The 13,659-nt window shown below is 37.6% G+C and overlaps 1 protein-coding gene across 3 annotated transcripts in view; it reads left to right on the top strand.

Moving 5' to 3' along the window:
• The window catches only part of LOC141404301 (gonadotropin-releasing hormone receptor-like), a 262,725-nt gene that overhangs the window by 128,024 nt on the left and 121,042 nt on the right, over positions 1 to 13,659 (top strand). For all 3 annotated transcript variants that reach the window (XR_012412985.1, XM_073987770.1, XM_073987771.1), the window contains one exon: positions 12,990 to 13,192. Coding sequence is in view for 2 of the 3 variants with exons in the window: in XM_073987770.1 (XP_073843871.1) it covers positions 12,990 to 13,192 (203 nt within the window). In the remaining variant the exon portion in view is untranslated. The remainder of the gene's footprint in view (positions 1 to 12,989; positions 13,193 to 13,659) is intronic.

Genomic DNA, 13,659 nt, shown 5'->3' with positions numbered 1-13,659 from the left:
TGCATCCAACCCACTATGTATGTCCAATTTCAATGAAATTTGGAATGTGTGGCTAAATTTTTTTGCAGAAATGAGCATGCCAAATTATGTTGAAATCGGTTCAGATTTGTATGTACATAGCTCCTATATATATTTTCGGCCGATTTCATGTATTTGATGCACCCAACCCACCATGTATGTCCAATTTCAATGAAATTTGAAATGTGTAACTAAATTTGTTTTAGAAATGAGTATGCAAAATTATATTGAAATCGGTTCAGATTTGGATATAGCTCCTATATATATTTTCGGCCGATTTCATGTATTTGGTGCCCCAAACACGCTATCTATGTCCAATGTGTAACTAAATTTGGAGTAGAAATAAGTATTGAAATCGGTGTTGATTTGGCTATAGCTCCCATATTTATTTCAATGAAATTTGTGCGGTATCTACGAGTATATCTATAACGGAGGAAAATGTTTGTACGTTTGTTTGTTTGAAGTTTATGGACTCAAAAACCGCTGAACCGATCTTCCTGAAACTTTCAGAATATATTACCACATGGCCTGAAAGTGTCACAGGCTATATAAATCTTAAAAATTCCGCCCCGATCTGGAGATATAGCCTCAGGATCGGAAGTACTTCCAGAAACTGTAGACTTTGTATGCTGATATCTAACGAACGATTATCGATACAGTCTTCAAATTTGGTACGTGTGACGGAATTTGGTCTAAAAATAAATTTGCCAAAGTAATTTGAAATAGGCTCAGATTTGGATATATATTTTCGGCCGATTTAATACATTTGATGCATAAAACACGTTTTGTATGGCCAATTCCAATGAAATTTGGAATGTGTGACGGAATTTATTGCAGAAATAAATGTTCCAAACTATTTTGAAATCGGTTCAGATTGGGATATAGCTCTCACATATATTTTCGGCACATTTCATGTATTTTCTACACCAAACACGCCATGTATGTTAAATTTTGACGAAATTTGAAATCTTTGACGGAATTGATCCTAGAAATTAGTTTGCCAAATTATATTGAAATCCAAAACCTCCAATATATATTTTTGGCCGATTTTATGTATTTTATGCCATAAACACCTTATGTTTGTCCAATTTCAATGAAATTTGAAATATGTGGCGGAAATTGATCTACAAAAAAATCTGTCAAATTATATTGAAATCGGTTCAGATTTACATATACCTCCTATATATATTTTCGGCCGATTTCATGTATTTGATGCACCAAACATGCTATGTAAGACCAATTTCAATAAAATTTGGAATATGTGGCGGGAATTGGTCTACAAAACAAATTGGTAAATTATATTGAAAGAATTTCAGTCAATAGAATTTCAGGAAATGCACGAACGTACAAATCCATTGATACTGTGGCAACTGAAGACGACGCGGTTAACTATCCAGTTGAATTCCTAAGTTCGTTGGATCTTCAGGCTTTCCACCACATAATTTAGTACTAAAAGTTGGTGTTCCTATTATTTTATTAAGAAACATAGACCCACCTCGCCTTTGCAATGGTCCAAGGTTAACAGTAAAAAACTACATAACTATTTAATTGAGGCAACGATTATTACTGGGAAGTATATAGGTTCAGATGTACTTCTACCTCGAATCCCTCTAATAGCAACAGAAACGACCTTCAATTTTAAAAGATTGCAGTTTCATGTACGTTTGGCATTTGCAATGACTATAAATAAATCCCAAGGCAGACTCTTCGTGTATGCGGCCTAAATTTAGCATGTTCTTGCTTTTCTAATGGTCAGCTATACGTTGCATGTTCACGTGTTGGTAGACCGGCCGATTTGTTTGTTTACGCTCCTGAAGGAAAAACAAAAAACATTGTATATCCTAAAGTATTACAATGAATACTTTACTTTAAATTTTTGAATTTGATTTCTTTCTGATCTCAAAAAATCCGTAAAATTTCAAATGCATATCAATCTAAAGGGGTAGCGAAGCGCACCGGGTTCAGCTAGTACTTATATATATTAAAATGAATGTCTCGACGAGCTGAGCCGATCAGGCTATGTGTGTCCGTCCCTCCGTCCGTCTGTGCATCTAAACCTTGTAATCACGCTACAGGTCGCAATTTTGTTCGGATGGTCACCAGAGGTCCGCAAAATGCCACTCGCCTTTAATGCATATTCGCGATTTCGTGCTTTTTTCATTGCTTGCTATTGCCATCTCTGTTTAATGCTATTGCTTGCTTTGCCTTTAATTTCATGAGTGTGTGCCAATTGCACACACACAACACACTACAAGAGCTCGTTGGCTTTTTTTTTGCACGCTGCCTTCGAAAAAGCACGTTGCATTACAAAAAGCAGTATATATTTCTGGTCAAATTTACATGTTAATAAACATAAAAAAAATAATGTTGAGACAATAAAAACAATTACTAGTTTAGTTTATCCTATTATTAAAGAAACTCAAAGAAAAAGCGAAATTTGGCAAATGTATTCATTTATTCAAACAGAAGATGGTACGATACTGTGTGGTGGTATGCAGTATTGTGCATACTGCATTTGCGAATCGTGTGAATACAAATGTAAAAGCAAGCAAGCATGCACTAAAGCAGTGAATCATTTTTTGGGGTGAATCTGCTTTTTGCACATTCATATTTTTTATATGCAAGGCACTGCACTATTCGCTTTTGGGAAAAGGCAATAGAGTGTGCCTTTTATATGCATTTTGCGGACCTCTGATGGTCACCAAATTTTGGGTGTTGATGGGCGTCCCGTAGGGGAAGAAGCCTATTTTGGTGGTGGTCGGATAATATTTAGGGGTCGGAATGGACAAAAAAACTTATTTGGAGAAAAAGTCAACGTGTTTTCCAAAGCAAATATATCAGCTTTTATAAGAGGTTGCCAAAAGCAAAACCTTACAATGAAAGAAGAAAATATCACCTTTCTAACGATGTAAAGTAGGTTGTCGTAGGTGGTCAAACAACGAAGATATCACCCAATTTTTTTTGCGATTTTAATTATAATGACGAAAAGCACAGCCTTGGTTGGGGACTTTCCAAAAGCCAAGCCAGAATTTGAAAGTAGAAAATGCCATCTTTACAATGATGGCCACATAAAGTAGATATCGCAATAGTCGGTAATACATCCATTTTTTTAATCACGCTACAGGTCACAATTTTGATCGGATCGTCACGAAATTTTGAGGGTTAATGGGGGTCCCAGAGAGGAAGAAGCCTATTGATATTTTGGTAATGGTGGGATAATATTCAGGGGTCGGAATGGGCAAAAAACTTTTGTGAAGAACATTCAACGTTTTATTCATATGCGAATATCTCTCGAATATCTGCGAAAAGAAACGAAATGGGAAATGGAAAAATCAAGAGTTCAATAAACTTAAAATTTTACCAATTTTCACACTAAAGTTTTGGTCCATTTCACCTGATCATCATGTTAAATTGCAAGCTTCTTCTTTGTCGTAAACCCAAGCCTTCGATCAAACCATCATTGCGACCTACAGAGCCTCTATAAAATCGTAAAAAAGTTTTGTTTTTAGTCCATTTCACCCCCTAAATATTTCACGATCTCCACCAAAAACTAAACATTTCTCCATTTCGTGACGATTGGTCCATAATTGCGGCCTGTAGTTTGATTACATTTTTTAATGGACGGACTGTAACGTGGTTTTGTCGTAGGCTGGGGTACACTCAGTCGTGTCCAGGGTCGCCATAAGGACCCACTAAACCTTACGGAATGAAAGGCGAACAATCTCCCTTTCCTGGGGGTAAGAATAGGAAATTTTATTTATGTACAACTAATTTATAATCTACTGATGGCTTATTCGATAAGAAGGGTTTAATTAGCAGAAGTTGGCGCTGGGAGATCTGCAACTTGGGTTAAGTGTTGGGGGTTGAAAGCTTCGTACTTGAGAAGTGGCTGGCGATGAGATGATCGGTGCTCAACGGCAGTTGTTCGGTTCGGATGTAGGCACTTTGTCGACGGCCGGCAACTCGGTGACTTGGTAGATGCTCTGGAAGTGGATGATTCGTTGTTCAGTGGTAGCCGATTTAAGAATGATCGGCGCGACGGGTCGTTGCTGGGTAGTAGATGATTTCACGATGATCGGAAACTGGTTTATTTGTTGTTTCGTAGAAGACGATTTGAAGATGATCGGAAACTCAAGGATTCGTTATTTGATATGATCGGTGGGGCTAGGCTCGTTGGTCGGTTTAATATGTACAAGATGTCCCCGCCGCGGATTGTTCGGGCCGTCGGCAATTCGGGATGTGTTGAAATGGTCCGGTGCTTCGGCGCTAGTGTCGCGGTGATCCGATCTCTCTGAGATCCGGTATTCGTATTGGCGGTGATTCGCGTCAGGGATGTTCGGCCACTCGTTGGCTCTGTCTTGTTGGTGTTCGTCCACTCGGGGATTCGTGTTGTAGGTATTCGGCCACTCAGTGATTCGGTGTTCGGCTACTCGGGGATTCGTGTTGTAGGTGTTCGGCCACTCGGGGATTCGGTGTTCGGCTACTCGGGGATTCGTGTTGTAGGTGTTCGGCCACTCGGGGATTCGGTGTTCGGCTACTCGGGGATTCGTATTGTAAGTGTTCGGCCACTCGGTGATTCTGCACCCGGCTCGGCTGTTCGGGTTGTCGTTCGTTAGTGTTAGTTCTAAGTTAGTCTCTACGGTATTCTACAAGTACTGACTAGTGGAACAACACCCGAAGGTGGAGTGGAACAACACCCGAAGATGGAGTGGAACAACACCCGAAGGTGGAGTGGAAGAACACCCGAAGGTGGAATGGAACAACACCCGAAGGTGGAATGAATGTATTAGCCACCGCGCAAAGGGGTAGCTCTCAAAAATACTTCCCAACCTAAAACACTCTCGTGTCGGTTGGCGGACTACGAACACAACAACTGTACTCAAGCTCGTATGGCTGGCTGCCTGCAGTAGCAAGCCTGTCTTTCCCCAACGAAACTGGAATATTAGTGTGTACAGTCGCACAGAGCAATTGAGAATTACTCTGCGGTTATTATGCTGTCGCTTGCCTGAAACTGCACTGTAACACACATATCCCACAAAAATGCAAGTGACCCCAACAGTGTATGGATTGACAGGTTGTGACGCTGTTGGGTAGTGGGCCTTGCTGTTTTCTATTGGCCTTTAATATTCCTCATTGGGGGTCCACGACGAATATTTGGCGGTTTTACATGAATTTTCGGAAAAACAAGGTTATTATTCCACATTGTGCTGTAGGCTATAATAATGAGAACCAAGACCATGAACTAGAGCTTCTCTTGGACTTACGGAAGACCATGAGTTAGAGACTTCCCTTGGACTTACGAATAGACACGGCGTTGTTAACTTATGTTTACACTCGTTAGCCTATTGTCTGAGGGTGTATTTAACTTAAGTTATCAAAATTCCAAGGGAGTTAACGTTATGCCCTCAGCTAACCATTGTATATACGCTTTGATACGATCCTAAATTTTTCCCAAACTTAAATTGAGTTTAAAAATGGGCCGTAACGGACAACGCTTTGAGGAATTAGATCACATTCGAACGTGCACTCATTTAGGTACCTTCCACAAAATTGACCTGTATGATATTTTCGTAGGTTTTACAATTTTTGAGATATAGAAGTTCCAATTTGGACAATTCACTGATTATATCGTCTCCTCACAGCTACAATATTTTCTCTTACCTCATTTTGATAGGACTTGCAAAATCGTGAAAATCTAAAAAACCCTAAAGATGTGAACTTTGGCCGCGATTTATTTAAAAAGCGCTCCGTCGATTTTTTTTTTTTTTTTTTTTTGTTTTTTTTCACCTATGAACATTGTAGTTTCAGAATCCGCAAAAACTTCCTTTCATTTAAAGTTGGTTCAACCGTGGTCTGTCTTTTGAGTTGGTACCGGCAGAGTTATTTAGAGCTTTTAGAACATTATCTCAGTGAAAAAGGGCTTGCTCCCGAAAAATTCCCGTCGTAAAAAAAATTTTATGACGATTCGAGAAGTGTTTTTTAACTGCTTTTGTGCCAACAATTTTGAAATTGTGTGAGGGAGGTACCCGAATAAGTGGACCGATATTGTCCATATTCGACAGAATATTACGAGAAGCAAATTTTGGACCTGATCAGACCGCAGCGAAAAGTTTCAAGGAAGGAGGTATCCGAGTGGACCGTCGAACTTAACATCGTCGAACTTAACATAAGTTTGTACAAAATATTTCAAAGGTCAAATTGTTTGTATGGGGCCAAAGGCGCATTTGTGGAAAAACATTTTTTCTACAACAATTTTTCAGATCATGTGATTTTTCTTGACTATCACTGCTATTCTTTAGTCCCGGGCCACACTAGAGTAATTTCATTGAAACTTTGACATGAAATTATGCGTCTATAGATCGAGTTCCATAGATGAGTAAAATCATGAAATTGCTGTAGTGGGGAATTCAACCTAAGAACACCTAATTTCATGAAATTTTTTAATGAGTCTTACCATCATGATAAAATGAATATATAAATGTATCTGTCAACCATATGAAAACAGAAAACTATAAACGTACTATTTAATTTAAATATAAAAATTTTAATTAAATTGAGATAGTTTATTTTTTATGTTTTCTAGTACGTTTATATATATGACCGGATTTAACAAACCCACTGGATTTCAAATGTCAATTCCATTGCGTATATTTCAAATAAATCCTCATAAAGAGGGTTAACCCTGCAAAAAGCTATATTATAAACATGGCCTTACAAATTCTTAGAGCCTTCCCACATGGTGGTGGTGTAGAGTACGTAAAAAGTAAATCTAAAATAAAAAGTTTGATAATTACAAACTTTTCACATAAAAACAAATAAAACTGTCATGTGAACACACATTCGTATTGAGGAAATGAAATGAATTCCATACATACATATATGTACGAAATATATTTCGTAACTCTTCCCAAACAGACTTGAGTAAAACTAAAACATTTGACATGGCAAATAAAATTTAATGGGAAAACTATGGAGTCAAAATGGCATATTATTATTTTTGCCTTCCATTCATTTATTTATGTATTTTCTTGGTGTTATATAGATCAAATATAAAGCCAATTGGTATTTATGAAATCTTTCCTTATGCTTTCGTAAAATGTACAAAAAGAGCAAAAACGATATTGCCATAAGTTGTTTGCTGAAAAGGGTATAGGTAAGGGTATACAAATAACTGGCTTTTTTTTGAAAATGACATAATATTTTAGGTTGTTGTTTTGTTAAAACCGGTTAAACGTTTATAACCGTTCTGAAAAAAAATAAAATACAAGCAATATTTTAGTTGTGCTTTCACAAAAAAATAAGAAACTTATCTTAAATTTACAATCGATAATATGAATCAAATCCAACAAACAAATTTCTGGCTCAATTAATTCCCGGCAAAAACTTCCATTAATAAAAAACGGGTTTATATGGTACTTTTTAGTTACTATAACTACTTACATATGATCCTACTAGCCCATTGTTTTGCCAATGACATAATACCCGAAATAAGTAGTTACGTTAAATATTTTCTATGTTTAGAACTGTTGAGGTGAATTTATGTTGAACTTCACCATACTCTTCCTTTTTAATATATTTTTGTCGTCTGGGGGATTGATCATTGCAACTTCTGATTTGCAGCTAAACACAGAACCTACTATACCACCCTTACACAAAGTAAATAAAATCGGAGCCACATGGACCGATTAACCTGTTAGAAAACAAGAAAAAAAAGTACCAGTCAGCGTTGCCGACAGAGACGTACATACCAGGGAAATGCAATTTGCCACTCATGAGCCACCTGTTAAAAAACAAGCCTACGTATTGATTGCCACCCAAAAACAAGTTCTCTTCAGGGAAATGCAATTTGCTACTCATGAGCCACTTGTTAAAAAACAAGCCTGCGCATTGATTGCAACCCAAAAAACAAGTTCTGTTAAAATACATACTCATAGACACTCGGGTATACTTTGTCATGTCGTTTTACGCGCTCGGTAACATTTTATGCCTTACCTTCCTACTCATGTCACAACAAGTACCAATTGTCACTCAATCGATTGCCGTATGCACTCTGAGAGATAGAGTGGCACAAGTGGCTTAAGCATCTGTATGATAATGAGTTGACGTTATGATCTGCGAATCTGCACCTGCAATGACTTAACTCGTTACAACGTAGATTCAGTTTGCGCACTGGCGGATGTACTTAGTAAGTACGAAGCTGATATTATCGCCATACAGGAAGTGCGCTGAAATTGGACCGACTTATGATGGATTGGGAACTTAAAAGATGTGGTCTTCTTCACTCCGGTAAATGACCGAATTGCCACAAACCATATAAAAGCAAAGTTCTCAAGGAGGAGCGAACATCGATTCAGATCATTTCCTTGTAGCAGCCAAAATATACACTCATCTTAAGCTGAAAACAGATACAACGTTTGATTAAAGTTTTGCGTTGGGCGTCGAGAAAAAAACAACAACAACAGGGCGACGACGATACCAAAGTCCAGCGTTTATCTGTTTGTCGGCATATATTTCAAATGAATTTGAATTTTTCGGCATCATGCCCAACAGTGTAAAAACGGCCAAAACGACACAAAACTTTACCCAAACGTTGTATCTGTTTACAGCTTTAATGTTGCGACAAAAGTGTGTTCTATCGCAGGACGGAAGCTGTATGTCGAGGAGCTGCAAACACAATAGCACAAGCCTACTCCGCTCAACTGACCCAGATGTTGGAAGATGTCGCTCCTTGTCCCGATAAAGTGAAAGAGGAATGGCAAAAATAGTCCACTCTATACCAAATCTTTCCTAAAGGAGAAAAAAGGAGAAGCGTATATTCAGAACAAAAAAGAAAGAAAAGAAAAATCGTGAGCATGAGAAACCTGGGGTGTTCAGGAGTCAGAAAAGTTATCAAATTGTAAAACACCAGACAGATGATGAAGGCAGTCTGGTAAATGATGCACATGGTGTACTGAGGATCTGGGAGGAACATTTTACCAAGATTTTGGTATCGAACATGGGCGGCGATGAATATACACCAGAAACAGTGCGAAATGGCGGTATTGAGTGTTCACCACCTTGCCAAAGTGAGATCATTACATCAATTAATAGACTAAAGCTGGTGGGCTGCTTGCAGAATTTTTGAATACCGATGGTGACATGCTGCATATCATAGCAAAATTTCACTGGAGAAATGCATACCCCACGATTGGAACTTCAGTCTGGATACAAGAAGGACACAAGACGTATAAGTTTCCTAAACCTATGTTCAATGAAATATTCGGGCCCAATTCTTCACTCTACGGACCAAATCTTCACTCTACTTCAAATCCTAAAGAAGACCTATGAACAACAAATCGACACATATCATCTGTTCGTCGACTATAGGACCGTCTTCGAATTCTAAATAGGGTCATATATGTTCTAAGTCACACGATTATGAAGATTAACATTAACTGACACGAGATCAGCAGTTAACATAGAAAAGAACTTCACCAAGACTTTCCATACCAAACGAGGTTTCAGACAAGGTAACAGTCTATCGCGCAACATATAAATGGGCGATATACAAAGATTTTTGCAAGTGAAAAAGGAAAGCCTATGTGACCTGATTTCGCTGTTGGAAGCAGCTCATGAGACATATCTATCGGCTGCGGAATGGCTTCTCTGTCATCGAACTTTTCATTTCTCACATGCAATATGTTTTTTACAGTGATGAGAACCCATTCAACCTGTATGGCTTCCAGGAAAAACGCTTTTAGCGCAGCCTTCGGAAGTTATGAGAAGCCATTCCACAGCCAATATGTGTGATAAGCTGCAGCGAAACCAGGTCACATAATGGTGATTATGTGGGTTCGAATATATTACCCTTTCCTTTTTCACACGAAAACTTTTCGATCATTAAGCTCGACTCCAACGAGAAATTAATTTAAAACAAGTAAAAAGTCGTTAAGTTCGTTCGGGTTTTATACCCTCCACCATAGAATATTCTTAACTAAAATTGATGCAATTTTAGATACAAAAAAATTTCGACCACGGTTACCCCAAATACCCAAATTATCTAATCTAAGGAAAGGATCAAAGTCGGGCGGGGCCTGACTATCTGATACCCTACACCACTGCAAATTCGTAAAATATATATGGGAGCTATATCTAAATCTGAACCGATTTCGATATAATATGGCACACTGATATCTAGACCAAATTCCGTCACACATTCCAGATTTCATCATAGGACAGATATAAGGTGATTTGTGCATCACATACCTCAAATCCGCCAAAAAATATATAAGAACTATATCCATATCTGAACCTATTTCGATATAATTTTTCTAGACCAAATTCCGTCACACATTCCAAATTTCATCAAAATTGGTACATCAAATACCTCAAATCGGACGAAAATATATATGGGAGCTATATCCAAATCTGTAGCGATTTCGATATAATTTGGCACTTTAATTTCTACACCGAATTCAGTCACACATTCCAAATTTCATCGAAATCGGACATATATAGCGTGTTTGGTGCAGCAAATACGTGAAATCGGGCGAAAATATATATATGGGAGCTATATCCAAATCTGGACCGATTTTCACCAGAAGCAATAGTGTGCTTCCTATGGTTAAAAAAAATATATTTCCCACTTATCAGGCGAATAGGACAATAAATGCGACATGTATGTTGCGAACGGACATTCATAAATCGACTCAGAAAGTGATTCTATGTATATTCCCAAAAGGAGCTATGGGTCTATCTCGTTTCCTTATGCATGTTATATACAAATGCACCACAGTGTGGTGTAGGGTATACAAATGTGTTCTATGAGGTAAGTAGTACCTTTATATGGGGGCTATATCAAAGTGGACCTATGTTGACCATTTTTGGTAAAAAAGTTTAATGACTGCAGGGAACCTAAAATGTCAAAAGACGGGTAGTTTCGTCAAACAATGTAGCTACAATCCTCAAAATACCGAAAATCGTTAGGTACAAAAATATAGGCCTATACCAAAAATTGGACCTATGTTAAAAATTTTAGGTTGGAAAGTTTCGAGACTGCAGAGTACCTCAAATGTCAACTTTCGGGTAATTCCGTCACAATTGTAGCCAAACCCCTCAAAATACGTAAAATCGGGAGGTACCGTTATAGGGGGTCCTATAGCAAACCATGTACCTATATTGACGATTTTTGGTAGAGAAGTTTCGTTACCCCTCAGAACATCAAATGTCAAATAACATCTAGTTCAGTTAAAAATTGTGGCTAAAACCGTAAAAATACCGAAAATCGGGAGGTACAATTATATGGGGGTTATACCTAAAGATGGACCTAGGGTTTTTTTACAACTTTCGGGCTGTTTTCTCAACAAGTATGGGCTTGCCCCTGAAAAATCTTTTACTGCCGTAATCGAGGCAGCGGATCCAAGTTGCTTCAACAAAAATAATGAAACTTATACCGTCGTATGAGGGACAGTGAATACGAGTTGCTACAGCAAAAATCAAAGCGATTCGAGAGCAGGTCCTAAACTGAACTTTTCCAAAATTGGGTGTGGGAGGTACCCGAAGGAGTGGACCGATATTGGAACTTCATCTAAGTCTAGTAGAAAAATTGTATTGTCAAAGTATGGACCAAATTGGTTACTTCCTTCAAGAGTTATCGTGCCACAAATTGTCCGAACTTTTGTGGTGGAGGTACCGGAAGGAGTAGACCGAAATAACCCATATTCGAACTTAAGCTAAGTTCGAACAAAATATTACGAAAGACAAATTTTGGACTGAATCGGTTGATCCGTTCGAGAGTTATCGTGCGCTCCAGCCAGCCAGACAGACAGACGGAAGAACATAGCTAAATCAACTCCAAATTTTCTGAAACACATTTCGTCCAAACGTACTTGGGGTCTAAATTTCAGACGTGACCAAAAAGAGAACAGCCCAAAATGTGAATGTATTCAAACTATTGGCAACTTATGAAACTTTATAAAAAAAAAAGTGGTGGGAAATAGTCACACAACTGACGCTTCGTCGTTTACTTGGGGATATATAGGAGTCAATTGGTTCCCTTCGCATTACTTATGGGTCAATTGTGAACTAGTACCACTTACCTCTAGTTTAGGACTATTTAAATTGCGACAATTGGAATTGCTAGCGGGTAGAGAGAAGAAGAGGGCGATTTGCATATTTCCCTCGTATTCCTTTTTTATACCAGAACAATATGAATAATATGAACGAAGATATTCATTCCATCAGCACTAGCTTCTGTTATTGGATGCTTCATTTATATTAAAGTTATGAAGAAAATGTAAATGTGAATTACTCGTCGTTTAAGTTAAGTTAATTAAGTCGCAACTGACGCCTCCTCGTTTACTTGGGGATAAAAAGGTGACAATTGGTTCCCCTCGCATTACTTAGTGGCCAATATTTGTACTAGTACTGATTAGAACTAGTTCTGGACTACTTAAATTGCGACAATTGGAATTTTCGTCCCCACAGGGACGCTACAAAACAAAAACAAATCAAAACATTATCTCTTTTTCGTACGCTCTTTCTATGCATTCGGGTCGTATGTGTGTAAATTGCCGAAAAACTTCGGCACTGCTGTGTCAAAGAAGAACACATTTGGTCTAAAACCATTATTTCGATAAGGTAATTTTGCCCGTATTAAAGTGTATATACCCTCGTTAGCATAAATGCTGATGGTACGAAAAGTGGTTAACCCACACGAAAAACAGCTTATATATTGCTTAACCAAAATGCAGGTTTTCCCAAAAAACGGTTAAACGGTTTCGGTTATAAGCACCTTTGTATTGTTTACGTGTATGGGAAATAACAAAAATCTGACCATATCACACGCACATAAACACTTCTGTATGTGGATAGGATTTTTCATAAAATACCCGTCTGTCAGTCATTTCTGGTCCTTTATTATTATTATATTTTTTTCTTCTTTTTTTCTGCGAATGAACGAACGTTGTTTTCTTTTTCATTTTTTCTTTCAGGCAGTGAAAAAATGTTCCAAGGCTCCAAATTGGCCGACTACACAAATAAAACACCGAGTAAAACAAATCGACAACGTCTGATACACAAGGCGAAAATGAAATCCCTGCGTATTTCTGTGGTCATTATAATAGCCTTTCTCATATGTTGGACACCGTACAATGTCATGATGTTGATTTTCATGTTTTGGAATCCTGACAAACGGGTAAGTTCAATAATCATGTTAATCCAATCTATAAACATGCAAAATAGAAATTCAGAGAAACAGATTTTATTACATCCAAGGATATCTCATCTCGTATCTTAGCCTAGCAGCTATGGAAATGTCACAAAGTCATGTTGTAATTTATAAGCAATATAAATAGATTGACATAGATAAATTTTTTCTATGTTTTTCTTTGATTTTCTTTTTCTTGATAAACTATTTAGTAAATATCATGAGATTGAGGATTGAGCAACATTGTGGTCAAACGCATGTCGTTCCCAATGCCACAATGATACTTAGATTGTATAAGAAAATAAATCAACACAATTAGATTACTAAGTTATGCAAGTTTGTTCCAGATAAGTTTTGGAACTAAATTGATAATATTGCTCCATTTCTCTTATCAAATGTGATTATTCCTAAAAACGATTGATATTGTTTTTAGGAATAATCACATTTGATGTATA

The sequence above is a fragment of the Musca autumnalis genome, unplaced genomic scaffold (assembly GCF_047663935.1).
Source record: "Musca autumnalis isolate F117 unplaced genomic scaffold, ASM4766393v1 scaffold_4, whole genome shotgun sequence".
In the NCBI taxonomy this organism is placed as follows: domain Eukaryota; kingdom Metazoa; phylum Arthropoda; class Insecta; order Diptera; family Muscidae; genus Musca; species Musca autumnalis.
This window is presented reverse-complemented; position numbering and strand designations above follow the sequence as displayed.